We start from the raw sequence: 14,713 nt of genomic DNA, 5'->3' as shown, positions 1-14,713 counted from the left end.
GAGTTCTTTTTACACTTTGTTCTGCACTTCTGCACTCCCCACCCTCTCCAACCAGGCAATTCCTAGTCGTCTTACCATGGAGAATGAGTTGATTGGTGGGCAACCTGACAGCGGCTGCATCCAGAGGGACAGAAGTCAAACATGGGTTCTGTCAAAGCCTGAGTATCAGAGGAAGCTCCCCAGAAAGAGACTCATAGGCTTGCATAGCTGGGAGCCCAGGGCAGCCCCTGTTCCTTCTCCTGAGGTACACTGGCCAAGCTTGGGGTCCCTCCAGATTATGAAAAACTCTTTACACCTGGCTTCGCATGATTACAATAAGACTGGATTCCTGAGTGCCTCATTCCCTCCACCTAAGTCTCCCATCACAATATGGGCAAATATTTTCAAGTTGAAGTTTCAGAAGAAATCCTGGTGGAGACATGAGAGTTCCTCCCACCCCACCCCCAGTCTGGACTAGCTTTCACTGATATTTAACCATGGCCACCCCCTTACCTTGCACCCCACTCTCCCCACTTCCACCTGCATGCCTTTTTTGTGTACTGGGCTCTTACCAGGTTCCAGAGTTCAGGCCAAAGGGAACAGTGCTGCCAGGTGATCACCCAGTTGAAAGAGCCAGATCTGAAAAAACTGATGCCTGTAAAGGTCTTTTATCTCTTTTATCCTTTTCTTCAGTTTTTGTCCTTACTCCTGTTTCTTTTCAGCCCATCTCAAACACCCAATCTGTCCTGGGTCTCCTTTAACTAGTCATCACACTATGTCATATCTTGCTACCATCACAAAATGTCACATCATAAGATGTCACTTGTTCACAAGGTATAGAGCAGAAAGTGGAAGAGTTTTCTAGACGCAAGCAGGAAATACTTTCTGAAGAAGTTTTCTTGGTGCCCCTTGCATCCAAATTACATTGAAGTATTCTGAGCAGGGAACAAAACCACTTCCCCCTGGCAGGACAGGCAGGAGATCATGGAGCACATACTCTGGACCAGCCTTACCAGTTCACAGGCCATGTGATTAGTCAAACTTGAGCCTTTTCCTTCCCCCCTCAATCATCAAGAACTCACAGTCATCATCATTTAAGGTTTATTTAGCCAGTGTTGTAATTGTAGAGGAACCAGCATGGGGACACTTTCCCAAGACACCCCAGTTATATCTGAGCATTACTTTCCTGATCAGTAAAGTCAGGACATCAGATTAGATCCTAAAGTCCCTAGGAGCTCTGATATCCTAAGGATGTAAGGCATGAGCTCTATGGATGCATGCACAGAACCCCCAGGGATGGTCTCTGTGAGCAGCTTAGCTGGCTGGAGTCTGGCTATTAGGTGGATCCTGGACTGGCTCACAGGAGGCCCCTCCCCCCTTGTTCCCTCTGGGAAAGACAGCTGTGGCATATGTCACAGACTCAGAGCAGCTCAGAACCTTAGGAGGCAGAGGGGTTGATGAGGTTGGGAGTGAGGGTGGGGGTTTCTCTGATGAGGGATCAAGAGGTAGGCTGGTGTAGGTGGTATTGTCAAAGGAGAGTGGTGAGTTGAGCCTAGCATATGGTACATCCGATGGCAAATCAGCAGCCAGTCCAGAACCACTAACGTGGTGGCCCACTGAGGAGGAGTCCTGTAACAAAATCAGGCAAATTAGGAAAAGAGGGAATGCCTCCCTGTGCTCAGTTCCCTTTGGTGGGAAGCCTGGGCCTACACTGATCTGTCGCTCTCAAACCTGAGTCTTTCAGTGACCAAGAGGGTTTCACCAAGCTCCGTTTGAAGATTTTTGAGCACCAAGTTTTTCCCCAAGTTTAGGAAGGTGGGAAACCACTGGTATCAAGTTTCTAGCATTTCAGAAGGTTTGAACCGTGAATGGGTCCCAGTCCTTTCTCTACCCCACCCTGGGACCTGTCAGTGAGTGGGACAGATGGAGGGTCGGGGGCATTTGGTGCTTGGGTCTGCAGAGGCCTCTTACCATTCCTGAAACTCTGCTACTCTGGAATCGGCCAGAAGCATCAAGCCTGTTCCCTGGCAGGACAGAGGACAAGCAGCAGTCTGCTTCCTGTGCTGGCTCACAGCACATCGCTTCGCTGCCTTCAGAACCCTCTGAAACCTCTTTCCTAGTCCAGCCTGACCTTCCACCATTCCCCCCACCATACCTTTACCCCCTCAGGCCCTCAGTCTCCCCAACCCTCCCAGCCTCCCCTAACTTTCCCCACCGACTTATTGCTTCCATAGCTTCCTTCAATCTGCCTCAATACTCAACCTACCTCCCTAAACCCTGTCCCCCACCTCCTCCAGTCACTTTTCATCCAATCCCACTGCCCCACTCTTTCCAATTCCTGTCTTTCCCTAGGCCTGCTCCCACTGAACCTCCCCTCCCCTCCAACCCTCAGCTGTGTGAATTCTGGGGTCTGGGGGCCTTTATGAAAGCCCAGACAATTCTTTATGTAGGGGGAACAGACCTAGACTTCTGGCCTAGTTGGTAAAACTGGTTGATACATGACAAGTGGGGCCCAGCTGTGATAGATGGAAAAACAGCTACCTACCTTTCCTTTTGGCCATCACAGCAAACAGCACCGCCGCTGCCACCAGCAGGCCCAGTAGGAGCACAGCACCCCAGATCAATGGGATGCTGAGGGACAGAAAGGGACAGATTGGCAGGCTTAGCCTTGAACCCTGCGGGGAGCTGCTCCTTAGGAGCCCTGGAGCAGTGGCAGAGGGGTTCACACTCTTGGTGATCCATGGTTAGAAGATTTTCCATGGGATGGAATGGGGAGGGCAGACTCAGCCAGAGCAGGAGACATTATCAAGATATCCCGGCTGAAGGGAGCATTGCTGATCTGGGATGAGGTATGTCTGTTTGTCTGCCTGATCAGAAGTTCCCTAGGGATGGGAGGAATGATAAGGTTTCCCCTTTGATTTAGTCTGGGGCTCTTAAATAAGTCATATCTTCACCACACCCTTCTGCTAGCCACCCAAATCCAGTCCTCGTACCTTTTCTCATCCTGGCTGGGTTCCAGAGGGCTAACGCTGCCTTCAGGGTCAGCCAGACTGCCGGTCCCATCAGTCTTCAGGTCAGGATCTGAGTCAGAAGGAAACATTCATTGAGCACATTCCCATTAGAGGCTGAGTTCAGTAGCCTCTTGGGCTTTGAGGGGCCGGGATTGTGGCGATGAGGAAGATAGGTCCTGAGTAAGAAGCACAAAGAAGAGGAAACTTGGGGTGTTCCTTAGAGCCTCTCATTCTGAGGGCCAGGGAACAATACTGGCTCTTGATGTCTTTACCTAGTTGTGAAAATATCCACTTTCCCCTCTACCTCTTTGACTCCTCCCCTTCCCCTGCGTTTCTTCTTCACCTGCTCTACCCCACACGCTCTGGTTTTATCAGGCTGCTCCGACTATGTAGAAACACTCCCTGGGTTATCTGTGCCCACCTCCCCTCTCTACCTCAGAACAAATTTCTTCAGCTGTCCTCCTCAGTGATGACAGCCTCAAAAGGGCCCTCTGCACAGCCTGCTAGGCCTCTCCACTTACCTGTAACCCTGCGACCCCACCTGCAGGCTGGCTGAAACCTATTCTGAGCTCTGACCTCAGGGGATTTAAGGAACCCCAAGTCAGCCCTAATGGGATGCAACACCAACTGACCCATGCTGAGAGCCTTGCTCAGACCCTGAGGTGTGGGATTGTGACGGGGCGTCTGTCGTTCCTACGACGTACTTGACTTCTGGCTGTGGGACTCAGGGTTGGTATCTCAGGGCCTGAGAACCTGTCTTGGATACCTGGCCAGTCCCTCCAGACCCTCTGGGATGGGCTCCTTGACTTGTTTTTGAGAAAGTCATTGTGCCTGCTCCCCACCTCATGTCAAAGCAGGAACTGGAGATGCTGTGGCCCAAATCTCACTGCACATGTCCTGCCCTCCTGGTATTTATTCTGCCACCTTGGGCAAACCTCTCTGAAGCCAAATGCTTGCTGGAGCTCCTGCCCACATCCCCCCTGGACACCATGCTCCACCTCCCTGCCTGATCATCCATCATCAGCAGCCACACGGGGTCTCCAGCACCTGCTTAGTTGCAGTAGGTGGAAGGCTCCAGCACCTGCCTCCCTGCCCCTTTTTCCTGTGAAAATGAAACGCATAAAAATATTTTCTGTACTGAAAATAAGGTTGCGAACAATGGCTTAAATATTGATGACACCTTTTCCATTTATCAAAACTGAATACATTTAAGTAGTTCAGAAATTGAGTGTACCCTGCCTGGGGGTGAGGTAAACACTAGATGCTCAGTGAAGACTTATAAAATCAAATAAGATAAAAAATTCAGCAACCTGGCATCAAACCCATTGTGATAGGAGTAAAAAACTGGAAACTGTTAAAAAAAGTTACAGTTTATATGCCCGAATTGAACTTTGTTTTAAACATTTCCAAGTAGAAACCAGTATTATGTTGAAAAAACTGATGAAGCTTTTCCCCATGGCCTAGGCTTTCCTGTGGGAAACCAGCTTGTGTGAGGGGGAAGGGGGCCGCTGTTTGGCTGATTTATCTCAGACTTCCCAACCGGTATGGTTTCCGCTGGCTGCAGAGCTGGGGAAAGGATGTCTCCTCCCAAGTCCTCCCCCCACCCAAGGAACCTGAGAGCCTTGGCAATGGAATGTGTGTGGGGGTGTGGGGTGGGAGGTGAGGAGAGAGGCGGAGGAGGGAGGTGGTCTAGGGTGGCTCACCTGGTGAGATCACCTGCAGAGCCACTCTGTGCACGGTCTGGGGCCCTGTGGCTCCCTGCACCACGCAGCCGTACTCCCCAGCATCTTCCTCCTGCAGGGTTACCATTTCCACCTGGAGCAGGCCCCCACCCATGTCAGTGAGAAACGTGCGCCTGCTCTCGGGGGCTCTGCGATCCACCGCCGAAGATGCTAGGGTTTGGCACCCCTCAGGCAAGAACCGGCACCACACCTTCTGAGCCTTGACATCCTGGAGTCGGTAGTGGCACTGCACCAGAATGGAGGCCCCCACAGGCACTTTTAACACTTCAGGAAGGCTGTCAGCTGAGCCCTGGCCTAGGAAAGGAAAGGGGATAGGAATGTTGGGCAGGGGCTAGGGCCACCTCCCAACCCACCCACTAGCAGAAAGGCACTGGGACCTAGAGGGCCATCTTCTGGGTGGGTGGCATCCAACATAACACCAATTATTCCTGGACATGGGGCTGACTATATGGGGCCCAGAGGTGCAGCTCCTTATGAAACTTACCTGCTAGTACCAGGAGTAGCGGCAGGAGCAGGTTGAAGCCCATGGCTGGGCAGAGAGTTGTCAGCTCTGGGCTGGTGTGGGCAGTGACACAGCATTCCCCTAAGGGCAGGAAACATCTGCCTAGACAGTCACATGGGCCTCTCAGTGACCACGGGGTGGGAAGCCGGGCCTGGTGGGCAACTTGGTGAGTGGAAATAAGGAACGACTTCTAAACCCTGGTCCACTCAGTGCTCAGGAACTTAGCCTGGGAGTAGGGTTGGGCAAAGCAGGGTGGAAGGCCTGAGGAAAGGCTTGAAGCCTGGGGGGCTGGGGCCCAGCTAAGGGAAGGGCTGGGAGGAGGATCATGGCAACTGGTAAGCAATAGAGAGAGAAGATGCTCTTCAGGATCTTCCAAATATGGGCTGCAGAGCTGTAAAACAGGACGGCAAAGTGTCCTAGCCGTGATCCAAAGTCATTCTGATTCTAAATGTCTTATGAATGACCCCCACCCCAAGCTTTCAGGAGATTGTCTTTCTCCCAGCAGTGCAACCTCACAACTGGAAGTTACACCTTGATGGTGTGCCGTGGCCTGGGTATTTTTTCATTTATTGTGCTGGGCACTCCCTATGCCCTTTCAATGTGCATCTAATTCTTCTGTTCTGAAATACATATTTCTTAAAAATGTATTTCTTTGATAATTATGTTTCCATTTGCCTTTTTCCCCATCTGTTTTCTGGAGCTCCTTAATTTGTTGGATATTGAGCCTCATCTCAGTTTCATATATTTTCATTTTATTTCTTATATTTCATATATTTTCTCTCCATTTTCCATTTTTTATCCATTTTGTCCTGCTTTCTGAGAAATTTCTTCATTCTTTTCTTCCAACCCTGCTATTGTCCCTTTAGAGTTTATTTTTTAATATTCTTAATTGACAAGATCTCTTTCTTATTCTCCAAGTATTTCTTATTTATAGCCCTGTATTTTTGCTTCATGTTGTCATGTATTTTGTCTCCTTTGTTGGGAGCCAGTTCTTCGTGGATATTTCCACCCTTCTGCGTGGTCTGAGACTTCTGAGCAAAGGCGCCGACCAAGCTTTGTTCAAGGCTGATTAGATAGCAAAGCTGCCTCGGAGGTGGAGATAGTGAATTGCTCCAGAGAGATCTGCTAACCCCCTTTCCCACCCCACTCCCCTGGAGGAGGCTTGTAAAGGTCTCTCTTTCTTCAGAGGAGAGGACAGGTCAGGTGCCCTAAGTAAGATGCAGGTCTCGTAATTTGGGGGTTCCTCTCCTGTGATGCAACCCACTACCTGCACAGGTGACACCTGGCCTCATTCCTGTCACTCTGTGGGGAACTGGGGTATAGGGAGCCACCACAGAATGTGAACAATAAACTGCCTGTGTCCTAACCCAGTGTGTGTGTGAGGAACTATGGTAGGCTAACTTATCTTGCACGTAGGGTAAAAGCTCAGACTTTTCACAGTTTCTGACTTAATATCTTATTCTCTATTTCTTATGTATAGCATACTCTTCTTGTTTCATGAATGCACCATTTTCTCACTGAAAATATTAAAAGTTTTATTCTCCCCACAGTGTCCCTGTTCCCTCCAAATATATGTGTGTGTATATGTATTTGTATGTATAGGTATATATATGTAGACATACATATTTATATTTGTTCTGATCTGTTTTTCTAGTTATAAGCTTTCCTTGGGTAACTCTTGATTCTTGGCTGCCCATTTATGTTTAAGAGTCAGGTATTTGGAAGCTCTGTCTATACTGGGGAGGCTTGTTGCCTGATGGGCTTCCCCATAAGGTGACCAGGTGAGGACTTGGCCATTTGGGAGGTGGGGTTGTGGAACCCCCACATGGTACTATCTATAAATCTTTTCTTCTGGTTTGGCAAATTTCTCAGAGAGGGCTCCTCTAGTCTCCTGCCTGGTGGGGCGGTAGTTCAGTCTGGCCTCATCTTAATAGGATCTTCAAGGATCCTGTTTACAATGGGTTCATGCCCACAGGACAGGGGTTAAGACTTGAACATGTCTTTGTGGAGGGCATGATTCAATCCATAACAATATCACAGTTAATTTTCCAACCCTGAGGTTTTTTTCAGGCTTTTCTACTACAGACAGGGCTGCAATGATTAATAGTTGTCCATATCATCATTTTAATCATGTCTGAGTATATCTGCAGGACAAGTTCCTGGAAATGGAATCTCTGGGGCAGAGGGTATGGAGTGTTTGCAATTTTGATAGATATCAACAATGTATGTATTTGTTTCATCCACCTCTCACCAACATGGTGCATTATAAAACTTTCTAACGTTTGCCCATCTGGTAGGGGAAGAATTGTATTTCAGTGTAGTTTTCATTTACGCTTTATCTTATTCTGAGTGAGAAAGATTATCTTTCCATATATTTTAGAGCCATTTATAGTTCTTCTTTAGTATGTCATTTGCTTATCTTCCTTTGTTACTCTTCTTGAGCTATGACCTCATTACTCTAGGCCAGTGGTTCTCAACCTTAGTAGCATATTAGAATTATTGGGGGATAGGGTTGGGGGGTGGGAGGTGGGGGGTGGAGTGCTTTAAAAATTCCAGGGACCCAGACCTTTTAAATAAGCATCTCTGGGGAGTGGGGCCCAAGCATTAGAACTTCTTAAAGCTCCCCAGGATTCCAATGTGTAGCCAAGGTTGGGAGACACTGCTCTAGGCTGGGTCTGCCGTCAGCCTGAAGCAGAGAATGCCACTGACCCAGGGAATGGAGTGCTCCTGGGCAGGCAGGTTAACCTGAGTAATTTTAGGGCGTGAGGGGGACAACTTTAATTTAAACCTCCAAATGATGACATTGTTTAACAGTTAGAGCTCTCATCTGTAACCAAGTTAAGCAGAATACTAGTCTACAGAAAGGATCTTGGATGCTGCACAGAAGCAGCGGGATGGTGAGAGATCCAGGCTGGAAAATAAGAAGGGACAAAGGGAGGCTGCAGGGCAGAGCCGAAGCCACACCACTCTGGTGAGGACACTGTTGCCACCACCCCTAAGCAGTGAAGCTGCAGCTACCATGGCTAACCCTGATGCCAAGAAAAATCCTCCAGGGTCACTCGTCTCGGTGTCACTGACTCCAACATCACAGTGTGGGGGGCAGATCTGACTGTGGGCTGGGTCACGTGACTGCTCTAACTACATGGAGGCTGGGAAGTCTGGTATCTGGCATTTGGCTCAGGGTGAGACAATAAAGGAATGGTCATTCTGCCTTATAGAACCAGACGTGTTGTGCATTTCTGAATGTTATACAGTGGGTCGAGGATCCAGGAGAACTTGGCGATCTGGGATTTAACTGGAGGTGCATTATTGTCGTAATTCCCCACTTTTAGAGCCTGTGCCTGGTAGTCCACTGTGAACCTGGCAGGCAGAGGCAGGTCCCCCACCAGCAGGTGACTATGGCACCCTGCCATTGTGTTCTACACCCTCAGTCTATGCAGAGTTCTCTGTAGAGTCGGAAAGGGCCGCATACATTTTCCAGGAACCCTTTACTGTTTTTTCAGGGGAAGTCAATGGTACAGTGGTCTTGAAATTCAGGCCTGTGTCATGGGAGACGTGCCTTTGGACTCCAAGGCTCCCCTTGGGTGATGGACTAAAGGAAGTAAGTGCAGCTGTGCAGCCAGATGCACCTGCCTGGGCAAAGGGGAGAGCAGAAAATGCAACGCTGTCGCTGTGGCTACTGGGAGAGACAATAAGGATGCCCAGAGGCTGGGGACACCCCTTGCCTCCTTCAAGTGTCTCTCAAAAGGCCCCTTCTGACCACCCCGCTTAAAATTGCATTCCCCATCCCTTCTGTGCCCCCAATACGCCTAAACCTGCTTTTGTTTTTATTTTGTTTTGTTTTGTTTTAAGCCTGCTTTATTTTAATGTTTTCTTTAGCACCTTTTGCCTTCTCCTCTGCCCACTGGGTCATAAGCTCCATTTGGGCAGAAATCTTTGCCTGTTTGCTCACTGCTCTACCTCCAGTATCTGGAATGGTACCTGACACATAACACATGCTCAAAAGATATTTATCGAATAAGTAAATGAGTAAATGAGCAAGATAGAGCTAGAGGGTAGGGTGCCTTGAATGCCAAATGAGCTTTGGATTTCCAGGCCCAACTGGGGACCTTGGATAAGTCCCTTTCCCTCTTTGAGCCCCAGTTTCCTTCCTGTACAATAAGGTTGGACCAGTGGTTCTCATTTCTGATGTACGACACTCTACGATTCGAGCCCTTGTGGTTTCTCTGGATGGGGAGTAGCATGATGAAAGCAAAGCTTTAGGGAAATGAATAGCTGAGTCATCTGGGAATTAGATGAACTTGGCCAAGAGGGAGGCAGGAGTGGGGTGCCCTGGGGCAGGAGGCCAGCAATAATCCAAAGGAAGGTGAAGGGCAGGAGAAAGCAGGAGAAGTAGGAGGAAGACTAGATGCTAGAGACATTCCGGAGGAGAAGGAGGCAGCACTTGGTGATTACATCTAGGGAAGAGAAAAGAGAGAAGAATGAAAAAATTGGCTGCCTGGTTTGGGACCATTGAGAAAGGGGGGACTTGGTATTTTAAGACCCTAGGCCCCAAGGAGTGATAACTTTTATCTTTTCCTCATCCAAAATGATCCTCTCAGCCCTGTAACAGGAGACAAGGCCCATCCAGTTAAGCGTGAAAGTCTTGGATTTATTTGTGAGAGTGTTTAATGTCCAATGCCCAGAAGTTGACAGACACTCTTCCCACCTCCCACCACACGCAAGCCCCTGCTCCCAGGGTCCAGGGGAAGCGGGGTGCAGGCAGAGTGGCCTCTTGCCAGATCAGGCGTCTTGGTGGCCAAGGAGGTGAGCATGTAGCCTGGTGCAGTCCCTGGCTTGACTTCTCCTAGGCCTCTCTGCTCCTCTGGGTCCTCTATTCTCGGGTGCCTCTCAGCCCTGCAGCAGAACAAGCACTCATGTGGCCCCTCTCAGCACCCCTTCCCTTGTCCCTTGTCCCTGCCTGGCCCACCACCCAGCTACCCCATGCTCTCCAAGCTCACCTGACAGGGTTTGGAGCTCGTGCCCTGGGTCACAGCCACTGCCAAGCCCACTGGCTAGGGGTGTGCCCAGCCTCTGCCTGTGCCAGGACATGGTCCAGAGGACAACTGGCTACTAGAAGCTTGCTGAGAAAGAAGCAGGGGCCAAGAGGAAAAGGATGGAAGTGGGTGAGAAGGGAATTTCCTCCTCTTCAGAGGCGCTCCTTGAAGACACAAAGAGGGCATATGGGGGGACTTGAGGTGAAGCACAGACTCAAGCGTACCCTCAAAGAGAGGAATGGGGAGAAACCAGGAGCCCTTAGGGGCTCTGTGGGGCTCAGGGGAGCCTGAAGTCAGAAGACTTAAGATCTAGTCATGGATCTGCCCACTAACCGCTGAGGGCACGTAAACACATAACCAGCCCTCTCTGAGCAATTTTCTGCTGTACATGATGGTATGGTGTGTGCATGTGTGTGTGTGTGCACTTAGTGGGTATATTAATATTTAAACACCAGACACAGACCAATCAGAACTGATTCTGATCCTACCCAAGGAGCAGGGTTCTGGAGTCCCAGATTTGTGTGCTGCTAAACCTTACTGAATTGTAGGGATGTCTGGGCTGCCAGAGAGGAGCAAGAGGGAGCCCATTCAGGGGTCTTAGGGCAGCAGCTATTCACAAACCATTACAGAAGTATTTCGTTGTTTTAGCAACTGGCACAGTCATACCAGCATGCACTGGCTGATTGGAGGGATATTTAGACAAGACCACACTCAGACCCTTTCATGCTCTAGTTGGCTTGGGACTTGTAGCTCTAGGACCCACCCAGAGGTCTTAGGAAAGACCCATCACGGTACCTGGAGATGCTGTGCTCCACTTGGGTCTCCTCCGAGTTCTCAGACTCCTTGGAGGCCCAGAGATCTCCAGGGTCCTGGGGATCAAGGGGGTCTGTGGGAGACAGAGTCTGTGAGCTTCCAGCCCCCTCCTCTTCGAGGCCGCCTGCTGTGGTGGGGGAAGATCCTGTGTGGATCAAGTCACTTAACCTTTCTGAGCCTCAATATCTTCACCTGTAAAAGGGGGTGATTAGGAGCACCTTCTAGTAACAGTGCTGCAGATTCAGCAAGAGAATCTCTGTATAGCACCTAGAGCTTCCCAGGACTCCAAGAGCCACAATCCCATCCTCCCACTGCAGACCCTTTGTGAAGATCAAATGGAATAATGAATGTATTTCAAAGTCCTGTGTCAACTGTCAATCTGTCTATACAAGCTAGGGTTGATGATGACGATGATGATGATGATGATTTTCCTGCTATCCTCCTGGAAGGTGGCTGAGCCTTAGGCCTGAAAGGGCTGAAAATTGCTGCCCCCACCCCACTTTCTAGGGGCTGGGTACATAGAGGAGGCAGTCCCGCCTTCCCTCCCCAACCTAACGAATACTACCCTTGACCCTCATTTCCATGATGAGGAACCATGTTGGAGGAGGAGCTGGGAAAGGGGAGAGTCCAAAAAGGGATAGATAATCCCAGATTTGTTCTCCTTTGGGATGCAGTCATGTTCTGGAGACACAGGCAGAGCTTTCCTGGAAGGTGTTCCTGATACAAAGCTCAGGGTTGGGAAAGAGCCACCCTGTCCCTCTTAACTCAAGCCTGGAATGAGGATCTTAAGAAGTTCAACAGCAGAAGCTCAGGCACAGAGCATTACTGCCTCGAACACTTTTAACTCTTACCTGTGCCTCACGGGAACCCTGTGGGGTCAGCAGGACAAATACCATCATCTCCATTTAAAGATGAAGAAATGGAGGCCCAGAGAAGGGAAGCAACTGGCCCAATGTTATAAGCAAGTGGGAATTTCTAGGGTTGTTTTTGTTTTTTGCACCAAGTTGTTAATTTATATTGGTAGGTAGGTTGGTTGGTTGTATGAGGGTATAAGTTAATCTCCTTCTACTGCTTACAGACCAACTATAGCGTTCACATATTAACACTGTCAAATGGATAAAACTGCTTGAGGAAGCAAAACAGGATCATGGCTAGCTTATACAGTGCCTTGTACAAACTAGAGAAAGATGCCCTTCCTGCAGGCAATGCAGTCCTGCCCCAGGGAGCACAGCCTGGCAGGAGGACTCCCCTTGTGCCATGAGCAACCTGCCCAACCACCCATAGTGGCCCTCAGGTGGTGGGGTAAGGTCCACCCTGTGGGTTTTCTCAGGGTTCCCAGAAGGCAGAGGTGGTCCTGCCTTGGCCCAGGATGGACCAGAGGGTGGTCAGCTGCCCACTCACCAGCCAGCACCTCCACCAGGACCTTCCTGAGGGTGTCGGCCTTGCTGCCGTGTAGACTCTGGCACTGGTAGAGGCCAGCATCGTGGCCTTGAAGCTTCCGCAGCGTGACGGTGAGTGTGCCGCCCAGGGCATCATCCACGATGACCGTGCTCCCATTCCGCCTCTTCAGGAAGGACAGCAGCCACGAGCGGTGGGTGCTGACCACCCGTTGGCACGGGCCCGTCTCACCCAGCTGGCGGCACCAGGCCTTGCTCCTTCCCCAGTGCTTGGTGGAGTCGTAGGGGCAGGAGACCTGCAGGGACTGTCCCTCCACGCCCTGGAACACCGTGGTATTGTGGGCTCGGGACAGTTCTGGGGAGGAGACATTCATTCACTCCTTCACTCATTTGCCAAATACTTATTGAACAGCTGTAATGCACAGTCAACAAAATTGACAAAAATTTTGCCCTTAAGTTGTTTTAAATTCTTGTTCAAGTTAGGAGAAGGTGACCCAGCCCGGGCATGAACACAGAGGAATTGGGAACCAGGAAACTGAGTCCTGGGTGTGGTTTTGTCAATGTTGGACTTGCTGTGCATCTTTCAAGAAGTCTCTGACCTTCTCTGGGCCTATTTCCAGAGACACTTGATCTTGAAGTCCTCACCAGTTCTATTCTGCACATCTTCTCCCCATCACCTGGAGTTAAGACTTCCTGTCTCCTCTCTCCACCTCGAGAGAGCAGGGCCAGTGGCCCCATCAGGCTTGGGGCTGGCTCCAAAGGGGGCTGGGCTGGGCACCCCCTCCCTGGCCCTGGCCCTGGCCATGCTTGCTTACTCTGCATCTGCCCACGCTAATACCAGCGCTGCATTCTCCTCTTTTCTGGCCTTTAGCTTCCAGCTTCCCTATTTCCGTGGCTTTGTTCCCCTTTCAAGAGGGACTTGTCTCAGAGCTATTTTGGGGAGGGACATGAGGCCACTATTTTGGGGATTCTCCTTGGTGTAGGGGAGATGGGCTCAGAGCACCAGCCATCACCAGTGCAGGGGCTGCAGAGAAGTTCCCAGAGCCCTGTGCCTCTACTTCCCCTCTCTTGGTCTTCCTCCCTTCACCCCATCTACAGCTTGAAAGATGGGGTTTGGGGAGCTAGTGGCCAGCTTTATGGAACCAGAGAGACCTGATGGACAGTGTCACTCTCTGCATGTTACCCCATTATCTTTCTACCTCCAGGCAGGTCAGCACACTCCACATCCCCCTTTCCACCTCCAGCTAAGAAGCTGCAGGAGCAAGATTCCATTGTGACAGTCTCCTACCACCCAGGTTTGCCCATTGCTCTGGGGGAGCAATGAAAAGAAGCAATTGGGCCCAAGAATTTGGGTGTCAATCACTCCATCTCAATGACAGAAGTCTTCTACTGGTCCCTTCCCATCAAGGACTGAGGGCAATATAAACAAGAGGACCTTTAGAGATTGGGAGGGTGCTCCCCAAAGGCACAGATTGCCAGTCCCAGGTTCCTTTCCTCCTTCCTACCCTGCCACTCCTCTACACTAGCCCTATGCTTATGCAGTGTGTGATTCTAAGGGCTCTTACCAGAGCCCCCCACAACTTCCTCCCACTGCAGTTGATACCTGAGATGCCACCATCAGAGCTCCATCCCTGGTGAGGGGCACACCAGCCCTTGCACCTCTGCATGCCTGAGGAGTCTGACAACAGGTTTTGATACTGGGAAGGAGGGAGAGCATGAAATATAGGGGGCAGGGGGAGAGGAGAGATGGGCAGGACAGGGAGCCTGTGCATGCTGAGGATTCCTACCCCCTTCATAGTTTGACTCAGTTTCCCCTCCCCACTACCATATCAGCTCAAGGAAGGGGAGGGAGAGAAAGCATCAGATGAGGGAGGGGCTCCTACCTGAGACACAGAGCAGGACAAGCAGCCGGAGAGGCTCCATGCCACCCTTCTCTGGTGGAGGGCTGACACACGGTGCTTTGTGCAAGATCTCGTTTTTCCCCTCAATTGCAGAAAGGAGAGGATCAGGCGCATCAGGCGCTGCTCACAGGAACTGGGCTCCTGGGGATTGAGCAATGGACAGGACTAGGGTATGGCTTCATGATTCAGGGAGGGAGTGTGGGCTAAGGGGAGGAGGGGAGAGGAGGAGCATGCCACAGCAGCCCTGGCTGAAGGAGGCCGGAGGAACGCAGACCTCTGAAGAGCACCGTGCCCTCCTACCAGTACCAGCCAGGGGTGGCCTCTGCATGCCA

General features: G+C 50.5%; 2 protein-coding genes across 3 annotated transcripts; both read right to left on the bottom strand.

The window, feature by feature from the left end:
• Positions 1 to 1,066: 1,066 nt before the first annotated feature.
• TREML1 (triggering receptor expressed on myeloid cells like 1) lies at positions 1,067 to 5,679 on the bottom strand. Of its 2 annotated transcripts, XM_037842646.1 has the most exons (6): positions 5,217 to 5,661; positions 4,694 to 5,026; positions 2,973 to 3,060; positions 2,525 to 2,610; positions 1,951 to 2,003; positions 1,067 to 1,608 (listed from the first exon to the last, which is right to left on the bottom strand). In XM_037842646.1, exons 1-6 carry the CDS (start codon positions 5,257 to 5,259, stop codon positions 1,294 to 1,296), a joined length of 918 nt encoding a protein of 305 aa, XP_037698574.1. In that variant the 5' UTR covers positions 5,260 to 5,661; the 3' UTR covers positions 1,067 to 1,293. The 2 variants fall into 2 exon arrangements, with proteins under 2 accessions (XP_037698574.1, XP_037698575.1); XM_037842647.1 differs by lacking the exon at positions 1,951 to 2,003 and having other exon boundaries at positions 1,439 to 1,608; positions 5,217 to 5,679.
• A 4,185-nt stretch (positions 5,680 to 9,864) lies between these two features.
• Positions 9,865 to 14,544, bottom strand: TREM2 (triggering receptor expressed on myeloid cells 2). Its single transcript, XM_037842648.1, is given in 5 exon segments — positions 9,865 to 10,035; positions 10,037 to 10,130; positions 11,066 to 11,156; positions 12,485 to 12,835; positions 14,364 to 14,544. Coding segments are annotated over 5 exon segments (726 nt in total). The 5' UTR covers positions 14,404 to 14,544; the 3' UTR covers positions 9,865 to 9,885.
• Between the last annotated feature and the right edge of the window lie 169 nt (positions 14,545 to 14,713).

This window comes from Choloepus didactylus, chromosome 7, assembly GCF_015220235.1.
Source record: "Choloepus didactylus isolate mChoDid1 chromosome 7, mChoDid1.pri, whole genome shotgun sequence".
NCBI classification, from domain to species: Eukaryota; Metazoa; Chordata; class Mammalia; order Pilosa; family Megalonychidae; genus Choloepus; species Choloepus didactylus.
The sequence above is the reverse complement of the archived record's forward strand: the minus strand, read 5'-3'. Positions and strand labels throughout refer to the sequence as shown.